Source organism: Asterias amurensis, chromosome 22 (assembly GCF_032118995.1).
Source record: "Asterias amurensis chromosome 22, ASM3211899v1".
Lineage (NCBI taxonomy): Eukaryota > Metazoa > Echinodermata > Asteroidea > Forcipulatida > Asteriidae > Asterias > Asterias amurensis.
This window is the reverse complement of record NC_092669.1, coordinates 3,353,160-3,370,785: the sequence shown is the minus strand read 5'-3', so window position 1 is coordinate 3,370,785 and position 17,626 is coordinate 3,353,160. Positions and strand designations below refer to the sequence as shown.

At 40.4% G+C, this 17,626-nt stretch overlaps 1 protein-coding gene across 1 annotated transcript; it reads left to right on the top strand.

The window, feature by feature from the left end:
- Positions 1-3,948: 3,948 nt before the first annotated feature.
- LOC139953690 (uncharacterized) lies at positions 3,949-17,435 on the top strand. Its single transcript, XM_071953203.1, has 2 exons — positions 3,949-4,194; positions 13,146-17,435. Exons 1-2 carry the CDS (start codon positions 4,095-4,097, stop codon positions 14,699-14,701), a joined length of 1,656 nt encoding a protein of 551 aa, XP_071809304.1. The 5' UTR covers positions 3,949-4,094; the 3' UTR covers positions 14,702-17,435.
- Positions 17,436-17,626: the final 191 nt, after the last annotated feature.

The window sequence follows — 17,626 nt, the reverse complement described above, 5'->3', positions numbered from 1 at the left end:
CCCTTGTTTCCGCACGCTTCGCCGTGTCATGACATGTGTTTAAAATAAATCCGTAAATCTCGCTATCGAGAATTGATAATTGTTTTAATGTTTTCTCAAAAAGTAAAGCATTTCATGGAATAATATTTCAAGAGAAGCCTTTCACCATTACCTTCTGTAAACCCTAAAAGTTATTTGTAAATCTGTGAACTTTTATTACTTTTTTTCTGTTCCGAAAGTGTATAATGGCTTTAAACGCAAAATTTTGGAAGTAAACGGTTGTTTCAGAAATAAACCAACCTCATAAATACACCAACCAACAATCAAGTTTTTAAAAAGCTTCTATACCTGCATGGCATTAAATGCTGGTACCGATTATTTGCTTAGTAATGTAATGTGATATTATTCCAATGGTGAAACAAAAATACTTTAAAGGCATGGACACATATTGGTAATTACTCAAAATAATTGTTAGCGTAAAAACTTGGTATAACGAGCAATCGAAATCTGTTTAAATTATACAACATTGTGAAAAAAATGTGGGTTTTTTTTGTAAGAAGTTACTTCCCACTTAAGTATTTGAATTGATTTCGAGATCTCCCGGCCGAGGTCTCGAATTCAAGGCATCTGAAAGCACACTGCGACATTTTTTTTTCTTTTGTTATTTTCATTATCCTCTAGCCACTTTCATGACCAATTGAGTCCAAAAGTATACAGGTTTGTAAATGTATGTATATGTTTAGATACACCAAGTAAGAATACTGATCTTTCACGTTTACCCAAGGTGTTCAGTGTCTTTAAAGACAGTTGACACTATTGGTAATTGTCAAAGACCAGTCTTCTCACTTGCTGTATCTCAACATTTATGCATAAAATAACAAACCTGTGAAAATTTGAGCTCAATCGGTCGTCAAAGTTGCGAGGTAATGAAAGAAAAAACACCTTTGTCACACGAAGCTGTGTGTGTTCAGATGCTTGATTTCGAGACCTCAAATTCTAAACCTGAGGTCTCGAAATCAAATTCAGGGAAAATTACTTCTTTCTCGAAAACTACTCCACTTCAGAGGGAGCCATTTCTCACAATGTTTTATATTACCAACCTCTCCCCATAACTCGTTACCAAGTAAGGTTTTATGCTAGTAAATATTTTGAGTAATTAACAATAGTGTCCACTGCCTTTAAAGCTAAATAGTTCATCGTCATTAACACGCGAAGAAGTCAACTGTGAAGCGGAAATTAATATGAGCTATCAAAGGCTGTTTTACAAAATATTGTATTCATCCTTAATAGTCATACAATTTCGTTAATGGATTGCACTTTTCATTTCATTTCATTTCATTCAATGGTTTATTAAAAATAATTATAATATTCAATTCGCCGCAGTCAGCATGCAGCAGAATTATATGAACAGCTACATACTTAAAAATTTCGAGTAACACATTACATTAATAATTAAAATGGCCTTAAATCTTACACACAGAAATGGGGAAGTACTGTTCACTCTAAATGGGAGGAGAACAATTAGATAATTAAAAACCCGAGTAAAACATTACCTCAATAATTTAAATTGCATTCATAAATAACCCAGTTTCTCTACTCCTATTGGTGGAGAGCGCGTCACGTGGGGGTGTTTAAACGGTTGATAATGACCAGTGTTTATAACCGACTGGCTTCCGCGTGTCAGGCGCGCAAGATTATCACGCGGAACGCAATTCATAGCTATTAGTAACAGCGTTATTCCTCTAAGCGCGCGCGTAATCTATTTCTAAGCGCGCGCGCGTACATTCAACCCACGCGCAATAGACTTCACAAAGTTGTTGAAAAAATATTTCAAACCTCGAATTTTCAACTGTCAAAGTGTCTGTAATTGTATTTGTTTAACGTTTTTTAACAAAAGGGCATTTATGAATTGGAATAAAAGAGTAGTGACTCGTTCTTAATCGTCCGTTTAAAACCTTGCAGGGTCGTTGCCGTTCGCTAAAGGCCCGAGCCGAAGGCGAGGGCCTTTATCACACGGCAATTCGACCCTGCCGGCTTTAAATGGCCGTGTAAGAACCCGTCGCTACCCTTTTATTCCCTTATTTAAATTTTTACACTCAAACACGGAGATGTTTATAAAACTGTTCGCGCTAGCGCTAAACGGGAGGAATTTAAAGTCCATCAAAAGGAATGCAGTCAGGGACCAATCCGCTTCATGCACCAACTTTAAATCCGAGGCACTTGGGAAAAAAATCTAAAATATTTACCCCTGAATCAAAAATGGACCGGCGCCCAACTATAATCCCCCGGACCAACCTTTTAATCCCTCCATTTTGTTCCATATTATGAGCTTATCACTTCTGAACCTGATAATAGTCGGGTATTCAAATGACAGCATAATGTATATTATAACACACCTTTTGCTTTTTCTGTATTCTGGTTGGCTGAAACACGGTCACGTGGGATGTTATAGTCTAGTGACCGCGCGCGCGTTTTGCGGGAACTAGTTCCCGAGCGGGCACTAGTCTTTGAAAATAGTGCCCGGTTACAGCGCCCTCTCTTGACTTGAACAGTGAACAGTAACTACAAAACTTCCTTTCTTTTCCAGATTTCTAGCGAAAGTTGTCGATTTTAGTGCCGGGCTGAGTCGACTGTTTCGCTCGTAGCTGTCATGGCGGCGTCACAAGTAAATCGAGTGAATCGAGCGTCTATACGACCACAGTATTGTGAAAAAAAGTAATCACAATCATGTATTTTGAGGAGCGGGAATTACAAAGACGGTTCTTCTGAAAGCCAGCATGCTACGTCATCCGGAAAGCTTGGCTCGCCGTGAGCCTGAACATCTTACGTCACACTTCGAGGCTCGTGAATAACGCCAGAGACCTGCTTCCAAAACCGGCGTGTAGATTCACCTTTGACCTCAGTCATTTCACGTAGAGGGTGCGTTCGTTTAGCTTCCCTGGGTCGACCCGGTCTGCCCCGGTGCGTTCGAAAAGCTTCGACGTCATTCCGGGGGCTCACCCGGGTCAGCCCCCAGTGCCCTGATTGTGGAGTGGGTCACTTGGCCACAGGTACACGACGCCACTACGAGAGCAGTGAGTGATCATTCGTTTAGCTCTTTTCAAATTCAGGGGCTCACTCGAGTGAGCACCGCGGGGTCGACCCAGGAAAGCTTATATCGAACGCACCCAGAGATACGCAGTCAAATTCTAATGAGGTCTTGACAGCAGTTACTGTTTGGTGGGTATATATGGGTGCGTTCGACTATAGACTCCCTGGGTCAACCCCGCGGTGCTCACTCGGGTGAGCCCCCGACGAAGAGCTAATCGAACGATCACACCCCCTCTCGTGGTAACGGCATGCACCTCGGGTCACCCCCAAGTGACCCACTCCACAAGCAGGGCACTGGGGCTGACCGAGTGAGCCCCCTGGAATGACGTCAAATCTATTCGAACGCACGTACCGGGGGCAGACGTTTTCATATTATTGTATCCAATGGCATCACTGGATCTAGCGGTAGGGACCTGTCTTTATACTTGCGGATAAAAAGACAGGGGCCCAGTCTATATGAACTTTTAGCAAACCGGACATCTGAGAGACCGTGACACCAGGGCTGGAAAATCATGTTCATTGCGCTATACCAAGTGTCCCAGACGTACCGTTTTCATTCGCTTTGGATAACGCTAATTGGCGAACGATGAGTATTTACTGTGGAGGGTGGGGTGGCCATTTTGCAAATAGTACAGTTTAGGGAAACGAAAAACAGCAGGCCCAATATCCTTGCTCAAGGCAGTTGCATTTCACTCCGAAAAAATACGCCGCTAATCCACATATTACTTACTGTACAACCACAGCACACGACGCCCGTTAAACTACTGGGTAGGTCATCGCACTCGTACCGCTCTCTGCATGCGACGGGCAGTCAGGCCGACATTTCGGTGATTACACTCATTATAATACAGCTCACCTAAGCACCGACGCGCACACAGAGACCACTCGGGTAGAAAGGTAGCTCGGACGAGTCAGTATAGCGCGGCACAAATAAAATAAAATCAAAACAATCAATACCAAACCCTTGAACAATCCTCCAAAGCTTTGATCAAGTCTAGAAAAACAGTGACAATCACAACAGCAGTATGCATCGACCGAAAATAATAATTATTGCACTCTGTGTGAGTTCGGTCATCGTTGTACTGAATCTGGCACGGTGTAATTCTAGTATTCGTCGATTTGAAGGTAAGTGCTGTTGCATAGACTTTTGGGGCCTTGTCACATCACGAGGCAACTGTTACAGGCAACTTGTAGGCAACCAACTGCTATGATGCTATAAAGGACGATATCGGAAGCATAATGAGTAATTTTTCAATCAATGTTTGGCGATTCCACCACAAAATATTATGGAAACATTCAACTTGGAGGCAATGAATGGAAATCTCGAGCTGCTTTGAGATTGCCATGAACTTGTTGCCTGTTTTTTTCGCAGACGACCTTTCAACGTAGTTTGTGTGGGAAATTTGGTTGTTTGTGTTCATGTCAAACTCGCAACGTAAAATGGCTGAAGCAAGATCTCATCTCGTTGAAAACCACATGAAATCAACCACATGTAAATATGTTTCTGTTGACGTTGACTGATGTTGGATTTTAACTGTTATCCCAGTTGGATTGTTATATTTTTTTACCCGTGTTGGATTTTAACTGTTACCAACATTGTTGGTATCTTCATGCGAAATGAAAGACATGATTTTGGCAAGTTATTATTAGTTAGACTTGTTTGTATACACTTCAAAATCAAGGCCCAGTTCATGACATCTTTTAACCAATCAGATTAGAAGAATCTATATTGTTTGGTATACAAAAGTAATATTGACTGCTTATTATTCGGGGACAGTTGAAATTATAGGCCCTCGGTGATGTCAAAACCATGACTATGCCCTCAGCTTCGCTTCGGGCATAGTCATTGTTTTGACATCACCGAGGGCCTATAATTTCAACTGTCCCCCGAATAATAAGCAGTCAATATTTCCATATTATCACACAAGCTTCGTTTGTTTGTTTGTTTGTTTGTGTGGATGTTTGTTTGTTTGTTTGTTTGTTTGTGTGGATGTTTTTTTTTCTGTTTTTTTTTTTCTGTATGTATGTTTGTGTGGATGTTTGTTTACACATAGACATAAAGAAGCAGCTTGAAAAGAACGATAATGATAATGAATAGGCAGCCAGTGGAGTTGGGGACAAAATATTAGAAGCATTAGCAAAGCGTGGAGCCAGTATGAGACGGGCAGTACGGTTTTAGAGTTTCTGAAGTCTAGACCAGTCTCCTCACTTGGTGTATCTCAACATATTTATGTTTGTTTCTTTTTTATTTCCATTCATACAATCATACATACAAATAAACAATGAATAATATGGTCAAAAAAAAAATGTACCATATAATAAATAACAAAAACAGTATGGTGATATCCATTGCAGAGACTGGCCTTCTCTGACGGAGCACTTCATGAGTATAAATAAATGTGTGCACTTTGTGTACAATACACATAAACAACGAGTTCGTCAAAAATTCAGAGCAACTCATGGGAACGAATGTTTGGCTTTTACCCTTGGGGTATATATGGCAGGGTCAACCATTGCTAGCAATAAATAAAGGGCAAACTTACAAGACAGACTAATTTTTCTCGTGAGACAGTCTCTGGCTGGGAGTGTATTTCACAAATTTAAGAGTTGGGACTAGTCTTATCTCGAGTAAGCGTCCTAACTATTATATTAGACTAACCAAGATTTAATTGTTCAAAATAACAGTCTTCTCACTTGGTGCATCTCAACAATTTATACGCATGATAACCACCTGTGAAAATTTGAACTCAATATTGGTCGTCGAAGTTGCGAGAGAATAGTGGCAGAAAAAACCCACAATTGTGTGCTTTCAGATGCATGATTCGAGACCTAAGCATGGTCTCACGAATTCAATTTTTAGTGAGAAATCACCCTTTCTCAAAAACTCGTACGTTAGTTCAGAGGGAGCCGCTTCTCACAATGTTTTATACCATCAACAGCTCCATTGCTCGATATAGACTAATAGTTTGTATGCTAACAATTATTTTGAGTATTTAGTGTCACGTCCCTTCCAACACTGTTGAAGGTTTTTACAATTATGACATGACGGTTTATTCGTGGACAAAAGCCGAGTTTGAGAAAATAGTTATAGCTGCTTATACACGCCGAACGGTAAAAATAGCCAGACGTTTTAAACAGCGTCGTTCTCGTGAACATAATATGGAGGAATTTTACTGTATGGCCTCGATGGCCATCTGTTATATAATAGGCGCAACAGATGAAATAATAATAAATATGGCATTCAATATTATTGATTTGTCGTTAAGTCAATATATGAAATTATATTTCACTGTGATGAATAAAAACCATGCAAGTGTGTTATAAAAAAATAAAAAAATAAAAAAAATATTGACCATACTGGTGTGTCATTAAAGGCACGTCACGTTTTGTAACTACTCAAAATTTATATAAACATAACCTTATTGACGTCGACATCCTAAAAGTAGGGTGACGTCTTCCCGTGATAATTTATCAAGGGAAGTCGACATCTTTAAAGTACGGAGGCGTGTATGACCATCCATGTTACTGCGTTAACAATATAATTATTTTAGCCTGGAAAAACAAGGGAACAAAATTATACGAACATAGAATTCAAAGATACACAATTGCGGAAACACGTATTTTCAAAGATCTACGCGAAAACACGGAATCAATGCAAGATATAACAACTCGGAAATACGGAACTGGCAAAGATGTGACATCTCGGAAAGACCAGTTATCTCAAAGTACAAAGTCCCCTGCAGCCAAACTTTGAAGTCTTGAGAAAAGTGCGCTCCTTTTCAAAGTTATATATGTAACCAATTAAGACTGTTTGTCAATGTAATATATTGTGTAACTCCATACAGATCTGTACAAACTTGGTCCACGTGTTTAATTAACGAGCAATTAACATTCAATAAGATCATCTTCATGAAACTGCACAAACGTATATCTTTTTACAGCGAGTCGTATGTAAATATTTTGGCTCTTTTTGAAAAAAAAAGGAGAGGACAAAGTTGTTGGAACTTCCTGTTGATGCTGACATCGTGAGAACATCAGCATTTGGAATTGCACTTCCACCTACCACTTTTAAGGTAGTGCAAAGTCCAACACATCAGTCTAGAGTCCAACTATGATTGTGTAAATCAATTCAGGCATCATCTTCATTTTTATTTTACAAGCAAACTTAATAATTTACTGATTTTATTAAAAAAAGGTAATAGAAATGGCTTCCAAACTGCTTCCAATTACAACAATATGGTGTACGTGCAACTATTGTTACTGCCTCACGTTTTGACCCTACATAGCTGAACTGAGATAGTCAATCATGCATGCAGTTCAAAGGATCTGCTGTCGCCACAATTAGTCTTGGTTCCAAGACCATTGGTGTTGCGCGGTCACACACAACCAACGTTCCGATTATGCACGGCAAAAACTGTCAACGCTGGTAATGAACGAACGCTAGCGGGCGCTCTGTTTCTCTGATTTACGGATCTCACCATGTCCTGTGCTCACCATGGTGAGATCTAAATCAGAGCAACAGAGCGCCCGCTAGCGTTCGTTCATTACAAGCGTGGACAGTTTTTGCCGTGCATAATCGGAACGTTGGTTGTGTGTGACCACGCAACACCAATGGTCTTGGAACCAAGACTACACAATATTCAGCGAACCATACATAGGCCCTACACAATAACATAATCACAAGAAATTCTATGTATGGAAAGTACAGCAACACAATGGAACCGAGTTAAAAGTCACCAGGAAGTGGTATTTTTTCAAAATAAAGCTTTTGTCACTAATATATTATGTGTTTTGATGAGTGGAATGTGAATAAACAGTTAGCTGAGGTTTTAACAAATCAGTTATTATGTTATTTACAAATTTAAGAGTAGACCCCGACCCGAGAGGGTGCTGTTCGTGACGTCAATCGAGGCAGACTTTGCCTGTAATGCGTAGAGTAAACACAATTGCAAAGTCCATGTACGGACCAAATCGTGAGTTTGTTCGTTTAAACAAAAAAATGTTTTTTTTTTCCGGCAATGCCGACCAGGTGTATCGCTGCTGAACGCAGAAAAACACTTTTTGAAATGTACCAACTCACGACTTGGACGTACATGTACTTTGCACTTGTGTTTACTATACGCATTGCAGGCAAAGTCTGCCTCGATAGACGTCACATAAGGGGTAGGCGGAGTCAGCCCCCCAAACAACTTTATATATTTTTTAAACATATAAATCGTGACAAACAATTACTAAAAAAATTGTTTTATTGTTCGTAAGCATATACTCTTATGTTTGAAAAAAATAAAATATTATATTTCCAGGTGACTTTAAAGACCTGGATACTATTGGTAATATTGTCAAAGACCAGTCTTCTCACTTGGTGTATCTCAACATATGCATAAAATAACAACCCTGTTACTAAAGTAGCGTCTGCGAATTTGAATGTTTCTTTGATGAATTGTTAAATTGAATGACTATTTTTGTTAAATAGAATGACGCAACATTAAATTGGACTCATCGTGAAACGATATCGAATGACCCTTTTGAGAGCAGCACTCGATTTCGCGCGAAATAGAACAGCTTGGTGGTTAAATTGGCTGCTCATTTTCCGAAATTGACCGAGAAAACCTATAGCTACCAACATTATCCAGTGCCTTTAAGATTACACCATCTTATCTAATAAAATTGCTTACATTGCTTTTTCGTTAGATATGGGGTCCGTACTCGAAAAGCTCTGCTTTTTAGGCCCCCCCCCCCCTCATCTCCACCATGTGTTTAGTATTGTTTTTTAGTTTTTGTTTTCTGTTATTGTACGAGTGCATTCAGACCTGATTGCATTTGCTTGTAATCTATTATTCACTACCTTCTGGTGGTGAGATTTTGTTCCGTCCTTTATTTGAGTTTAAGGTAGTTTATATGACCATGAAAACTACTTATTATGTTGTTGGAAATATAATACTAATTTAACAAAGCATAATATACAAGTAAATGTAGATTTCTATATTATTTAATTCATATTTGGCCATGTCAACGAAACTACATACAAAAATAAAACATGAAAATAAAAAACCGCCGCCCTCCCTCCCCATCCACCAAAAAAAAAGGACGATCAACATTTTTGTTTGTTTTCATGTGGCCAAATGGTGGCAAGTTGGAGATCTGGAAAAATCACATGGGACAGTGGAACCTTGATGAAATCTAAACGGGGTTGCTCTTTGATCTAGATCTGTTAATATTATTGGGTCACTGTAAAAATTGATGTTATTACAGTATGGGATTTGACCTTGGGACCAGCGACAAAACAACTTGTTTTAATCGGGACCTTGTAATTCCGAGCTTGTATTAGGCCAAGTCAAAAAAGAAACATGTTTAGCGTCCCCGCCCGCTTCCTTTTCTAGAGGCCGCCTCCTTTTTTATGCACATTTTAAAATAAAAAATTTTATATGAAAAAAAGTTTGTTTAAACGATCTCCGCTAAAACAATTTGAATGTCTTGTCTGAATGTCTTGACCAAAATGGTTCATTTATGTATTGCGTGTTTAAGCAGCAGAAAAAAACATGGATATTTGACAGTTTAAAAAGAATGGCGGTCATCTTGAAATAAAAAAAATAAATAAAAAAAGCCCCTCCTCCTTCCTGTTTTTGAGAAACCCGGACGCTAAAACAGATTAATATAGCACCTAACTAATATTATTATTCATTTGTTGTTATTATGCAAGTTCGCCCCAAACAAGGCTTAAAGCCACTCTAGGTAAGGGGCTACTAGAAGAAAAAAAGATTAAACATGATAATAACTTGATATTGATATTCCTCTTAAAGGAACACGTTGCCTTGGATCGGTCGAGTTGGTCTTTGAAAAGCATTTGTAACCGTTTGTTATAAAATGCATATGGGTAGAAAGATGTTGTAAACGTAGAATATAATGATCCACACAAACATGCCTCTAAATTGCACGGTTTTCCTTTTACCTCGTCGACTAACACGGTCGGCCATTTATGGGAGTCAAATTTTTGACTCCCATAAATGGCCGACCGTGTTAGTTCGCACAGTAAAAGGAAAACCACGCAATTTCGAGGCAAATATGTGTGGATCATTGTATTCTACTTTTAAAACATCTTTCCAACCATATGCATTTTAAAAAAAACCCGGTTACAAACCCTTTTTATAGACCAACTCGTCCGATCCAAGGCAACGTGTACCTTTAAAACAGTCCAGATTGTGTATGATGGGGGGGGGGGGGGGCATCCGCCAGGCAAGGAGTTCCAATAAGATGCAGTACGTGGAATAAAGCTGTTGGAATCTCTTTATAGTGCAGATCCAGTAGCAATTTTGGGAACACTAACATTGGTGGGTGTGGGGTAACTTTTATTTATAGGTCTGGCGACACTTTTGGGACACTGTATATATTGATGTTATATTAGGCCGAGTAAAAAAAAAACATGTTTCACGTCCGGGTTTTTCAAAAAAAGGAGGAAGAGGGGTTTTTTATTTTTCATTTTTTATTTCAAGATGGCCGCCATTCTTTGTTAAAATGTCAAATATCCATTGTTTTTTCTACTGCTGAAATACACAACATATAAATGAAACAATTTAGTCGAGGCATTCAGACGAGACATTCAGATTGTTTTGCTGAGATCATTTAAAAAAACAAGTGCATAACAAAATAAAAAATAAAATAAAAAAGGAGGCGGCCTCTAAAAAGGAAGCGGGCGGGGACGCTAAACATGTTTTTGTTTTTACTTGGCCTTATGGGATTACACTTTACGATCAAGATCCACAATTGGGACACATGACAGATTGATATGGGATATGGTGTTGACACAGTAGCACTATGGGGACACTAACATTTGTGTAGACTTGATGACAAGTCGTTAGGCGCTGCCTATTCGTCTTTCGTTCATGCAACCAGGGGTCGAAATTAAGTGTATTTCCATGGTAGTCAGCAGGGCTAGTGACCAACAATTTTTAGTAGCCCTGATTAGATTTTGGTAGCCCGAAAGACACATTATGTCTCGCGAGGCGGCTCAAACTTTACAATACACCAATAACATAGTTCTTTATTGTTTGTGATGATGATTTTGGCATTATTTTTCCACTAGCCCTTCGGGCTATCAAACTGGAAAAATCAGTAGCCCGGCCGTAACTCTGGTAGTCCCGGGCTAGCGGGCTAGTGGCAATTTCGACCCCTGTGCAACAGTCTACGTGCGATTAAACAAATGCAACGGTCGTAGGTAGCGCGTGGCAGCTCTAACTGCTGCGACTGACTCACACACACATGCTGGGATCGAGGGTGTGTGCACCGTCCCCGTAACTGCACCGCGCTCCAAACTGCACTGCGCTTACAAATACTGTCTTGACTTCAAGACTAATATTTTTGGGGTATGGGGTAACTTGGATGTAGGTCTGGTAACACTATTGGCACACTCAAAACATTGATGTTAATGGGATTGCACTTTATGATCAAGATCCACAATTGGGACACTGACTATTAGAAAACAGATTGATATGGGATCTCACTATTATGGTTGTCACAGAGTGAAATAAAAGTAGCGAAATTACTCCAGATCTTATGGTAATAGAGTAACATAATATAATTTGTGTATGGCCAGAGTGCATGTAGATTACTTTAAATTTGTCGTGTAAGATAACAAGTTTTTATTTTTGAGTGGCCAAACCGCGCCTCCAAATTCCTTAAACTTGGTGAGCCATCTTATTTTATGCAAAGAAGTAATGTGACTTCAACATAGGTTTTGATTGGTGAAGTTAAGGGTTATTTTGAACAATGAATATTCATGAGCAGGCTTGAGCGAGTAGGGATAAAAAGTTCAGGGGGAATACAAATAAAATTGCTAAGTTTCTTTTCTGTTTGGGAGGGTGTGTAGACCCTATGGGAATAGAATATATATTTTTGGCATTCGACATCAGAGCTTCTTGAGGAGAGGATGTGAATCCAGCCTCAAAGATTTAAATTGCGAGCCTTATAGGAGAGAGGGCATAGCCAGCCTTTGGCAGTGAGAACTAGTGAGAGTTCAACCAATAATCATTTTGAGTGGAGTGTCGCTTGCTAATAAATATTTTATATGTGGCGATTTTGAGAAGAACTTCGAGAAAGCCAGGATTCGCCAGTTGTCCTGGCTTGTGCCTTGGGAGAAGCGTACTTGAGAAGTGGAAGGTGGACGGAGATCTCACACCGTTTAGACGAGGACGGACGGAACATCCTCCCCCTACCAAGTCAGAGGAAGGCAGAACCGAGTAACATTAATGAGAGAGCTTGTAAATATTGTAGAAAGTAAAATGTAAATAAATTTGTAAATATAAATGAGTTTTCTTGTGTGTGCGTGTGTGTGTCGAGGGGGTGGGTGTAGAATACTGAAGGTCTATACCATAGATATATATATAATTAAAATAAATATATATAATTAAAATAACTAGATCGACCGCGCGTACATACGCGCCATTGCCTGTGTAGAAAAAGTTTTTGTTCGCCATGGACGCGGTAAAAATTTCACGTTCGAAAGGCGACGCGCGAAAATGAACACGGGAGATAGGCCTTTGACGCGCTAAATGTCACGTGCTGACGGCAAAAAGTCACGTGCTGACGGCAACGCGCAGAAAATGTACACGGGAGATAGGCAATGGCGGCCCCCATGCCAGAACCCGCGTATGTACGCGCGGCCGATCTAGTTGTTCTATTCTATATCTATGGTCTATACTTGGGTGGAGACAAGGGCCCAATTTCATAGAGCCGCTTAAGCAAAAACCATTGCTTAAGCAAAAATTTCATTGCTTAGTAAAATCAGATTACTGGCTAAGACTCCACTCAATTGTAATGCTAAGTAAACAACAGCTTAATACTAGTCATAAGCAATGTATATGGCAGGAAATTTTGGCCAGTAACATGTGTAAACTAAGCGAGCTATTTTCGTGCTTAAGCAAATTTTTTGCTTAAGCAGCTCTATGAAATTGGCCCCTGGGGCCAATTTCATAGAGGGTGAAATTTCATAGAGGGTGAATCGGGTTTTAGTTCTATATTACTTTGAAATGAAACAAACAATCTCAACATCTTGTATTTTCTGTCTGTATGTTCTTGCCCAGATTTGAGGAAGTGGTCTCCATTTTCAACCACCGTTGACAAACAAGATGTCACCTTCGTGAATGAACAGTTGGGTGGCCACATCGTCATTATCGGTTCAGGGCCGACTGCTCTTGGGGCTGCCCAGCGACTCTTTGAATACCGGGGTATCATGGGCGCCAAGAAAGTGACCATCTTAGAGCAGGAGAGCCACCCCGGGGGTCTGGCCTCATCCGAGCGGGACGAAAAGGGATTCCTGTGGGACATGGGCGGTCACGTGGTCTTCTCACACTACGAGTACTTCGACAAGACACTTGACCGTGCCGTCAAGGACTGGAACAAACGCAAGAGGGCAGCCTTCGCTTTCATGAAGGGTTCTGACGGTGAGCGTAGATTCATCTCATACCCGGTCCAGAATAATATCGAGGTCATGGATAAGGTGGATCAAGGCAAGAGCTTAGCAGGCCTGGAAGAGATAACAAATCACCCCATCGTTAAAAAGCCCGCCAACTTTGACGAGTGGCTTGTCAAGAACTTTGGCGTTGGTCTCTGCGATGTGTTCATGAGGAAGTACAATAAGAAAGTGTGGACAGTCAACTCGACCGAGATGAACTCTGTTTGGGTTGGGGAAAGAGTCGCCGTTCCGGATATCGAAAAGATCAAACAAAAAATCGAAGATTTCAACGAGGGTAAAACTGTCCAAGAGCAGGCCTGGGGTCCGAATAGCTTTTTCAGGTTCCCGAGTTTTAACGGAACTGGGAACATCTGGAGGGGCGTGGCTAATCTCATCCCACGTAATTGGTTCAAATTTCAAACCAGAGTAACTGCCGTCGATTTAGACTTGAAGACGATGTCAGTGCAAGATACACGATCCAAAACTATGTCATCGATGACGTATGACACTTTGATATCCACCGTTCCTCTTGATAACCTTTTCGGTATTCTAAAATGCAATGATAGAACTTTGAAAGAGAAACAGGTATTGGCATCCCAGCTTGTCTATTCACACACCCACGTCATTGGTGTGGGGTTGAAAGGTCAACCACCGAAGAGTCTATCCGATAAGTCATGGATGTATTTCCCGGATTCGGATTCTCCGTTCTACCGAATCACTGTTTTCTCCAATTATTCTGATGACCATGTCCCGAAACCGCGGGTTTTCTGGTCCCTTATGTGCGAAGCAGCCGAGCCTCAACTACCCTCCAATCCCGGCTACTGGGAGGCTGCAAAACTGGTAACAGCAACCGTTGACGCTTTAGTTGACTATGGATTCATTTCAAAAGAGCAGGTCGTCTCGAAGTATCATCGTCGTTTAGAGCATGGCTACCCGGTTCCTTCGGTTAAGCGTGATCATATACTTAATGTTCTTCAACCTTGGCTGGAGTCTAAGGACGTCTACTCACGGGGACGATTTGGAGGCTGGCGGTACGAGGTATCGAATCAAGATCATTCCTTTATGCAGGGGGTCGAGGTTGCCGATAGGATCGTCAAGGGTGTTCCTGAGGCGACTTATCCAACCCCAAACCTTGTGAACTCCAGGAGGAATGTTGATCGACGCTTCATCGACGGAACGGTCTAGCTTCATCGTAAAGGAACATTACCAAATTGGTTTTTGCATTGGGAGACTTTCAGGACGCTTGGTGGCTAGCAGACCTACCAGGTGAAATCCATTGTTCTCGATAATGTGCGCACGCTCATATCTACGTAAACAATGGAAATTTACCTGGTAAGTCTGCTGCCACCTAGCGCCTCAAAGTCTCCCATTAACAGACCCATTTCTGTATAAATTTCTCCATATAAATTGTCAATGAGTGTTCAGAAACACAAACAAAAACAATGTATTTATAAAAATAAAAAAAAAATAAAAAAAATACAAATACATAAAAGATATTTACCTTAAAGGCAGTGGACACTATTGGTAGTTACTCAAAATATTTATTAGCATTAAACCTTTCTTGGTGACGAGTAATGGGGAGAGGTTGATGGTATAAAACATTGTGAGAAACGGCTCCCTCTGAAGTGCCATAGTTTTCGAGAAAGAAGTAATTTTCCACGAATTTGATTTCAAGACCTCAGATTTAGGACTTGAGGTCTCGAAATCAACCATCTAAACGCACACAACTTCATGTGACAAGGGTGTTTTTTCTTTCATTATTATCTCGCAACTTTGATGACCGATTGAGCTCAAATTTTCACAGTTGTGTTGTCATTAAAACTATGGATTTTAGTTTTTCCGAGGTGAATTGAAAAAGTGTGTAATTACACAAAATTACATATGAAATGACTGATAATTATTTGAAATAACCAAATTGATTAAAAACAAACAGATGCAAGTGTTTATGCTTTTTGTTTAACCAATAAATTAAATTGCAATAAACTAAGCATACCCCAACGCCCGCAGGCAATATGCCCCGTAAGTATAGTGAGGTAAGGTCACCATAGACTTTTTTTGCAAATGCCCATTGCACGAGCACCTGTTGAATGAGGTGCATGCTGGCCTAGCTAGCGACCACACTTGATCACTAGCTAGACCATCATGCACCTCATTCCACGCCTAACGCACATGTACCAAGTATTTGCGATAAGGTCTATTGAGCTTCCAGGCACCTTTGGGCCATCCGTTGCAGCCACCATGTCTAGTTTGAGTAAAATGTTTTTCTTCCAATTCTATTAAAAGTTGTTTAATTTGACCTGAAGCACTTAATTCGTCCATGTCAAAACCAACCTTCAAGACAATCCATTCAGGATGGACGAATGCAGTCAGGCCTAAAGTATGACCTCACAAATGGGAGACTTTGGACACTAGATGGCAGCAGACTCCATGGACAGTGGACCAATCAGCGAGACGCGATTTCGTGCTGTGCTGCACGAACGTACAACTCGAAACTTTGTCGGCGGCCATTAAAATAAACCTGTGTGCGCTGCACTGTGTGCGCTGCTGGCCGACTGCCAACTGCATGCTGAACGCGCACGTTCAATTACAAATATGTAAACGTACATGAACGAATGATCAGTCATTCATAGTCACACAAGTTTCTTGTCAGAACAGTCGGCAGTAAGGAGGCAAAACTTCAATATTTCCTGAGGTAGGTAGACCTGAGTAGTTCTGAGCAAGCGCACATTACCGAGAACAATGGATTTTACCTGGTAAGTCTGCTGCCACCTAGCGTCCCAAAAGTCCCCAATTACTCTTGCTTGTTTCAATATCAGCAGTACCCATCCTTTGGCCAATCAGAATTTACCCTCATTAAACTAATGCATTATCCATGAATTTCACAAAGACTTGCAATACAAGCAGACTTGCAATACAAGCAGACATGACCAATCAGGACAAGCTTTGACCAAATTGATGCACGTTCATGACTTTCATACAGATGGCAATATAAGCAGACTCCCTTGACCAATCAGGACAAGCTTTGACCAAATTGATGCATATTCAATACTTTCATAATGAATTACAATTTAAGCAGACACGACCAATCAGGACAAGCTTTGGTCAAATTGATGCATATTCATGACTTTCATAATACATTACAGTAAGCTGACACGACCAATCAGGACAAGCTCTGACCTAATTGATGCATATTCATGACCTAAAGCAGACACAACCAATCAGGACAAGCCAAAATGACACATATTTCACACTGCTGTGACTGGTACCTTGCCATATGATCGCTAGACAGAAAGTTGTTGTCAACAGTATTTCCTGTTTTGCAGTTTAGGAAATTGTTCAACTAATGTCCAGGTACGTCGATGATTTTTCTGGGATACAAGTGTCTTCCTATCTTCCATTTAGACGCCTTTTGTTTGTCAGTCAGTTTGAAATGCCACCGAGCCCAAGACTTGTGAAACACAGCATAGCATGAATTTTACAGGCGACAAATATTTTTCGTTTATGCCTACTCAAGTTTTGCTGTGACTTGACCAACCGTTCGACACCACTCAGTAACAACAGTTGTGTACAAAATAACAACTGTGCACAAAACTTACAGTGTACTGTTGTATATGGAGTCACTACATTATGACATATTGCAGGCTGGCATAATAGTGCATCTATCATTCAAAACCAAGTGGATGATATGATATTGAATGGTCAGACAGTGGGAGGGTTGACTGTGTACTTTTTTACCACATTTACCACATGATATTATATTGCAGGCTGGCAGCGCGCATCCATCATTCAAAACTATCTAGATGATATTGAAGGGTTAGACAGTAGGAGGGTTGACTGTGTGCAGTGATAGATGCATCCACCATATGGTGTTGCAGGCTGGCATAGCACATTCATTCAAAACCATCTAGATGATATCGAATGGTCAGACAGTAGGAGGGTTGACTAGGTACAGTGTATGTACATAGATGCATCCACCACAAGATATTGCAAGCTGACAGAGTGCATTTATCCTTCCAAACCAGAAAGTAGGAGAGTTGACTGTGTACAATATGTGTAGATGCATTCACCACACTGCAGGCCGGCGTAGAAATTTTCAGACATTGGGAGGGT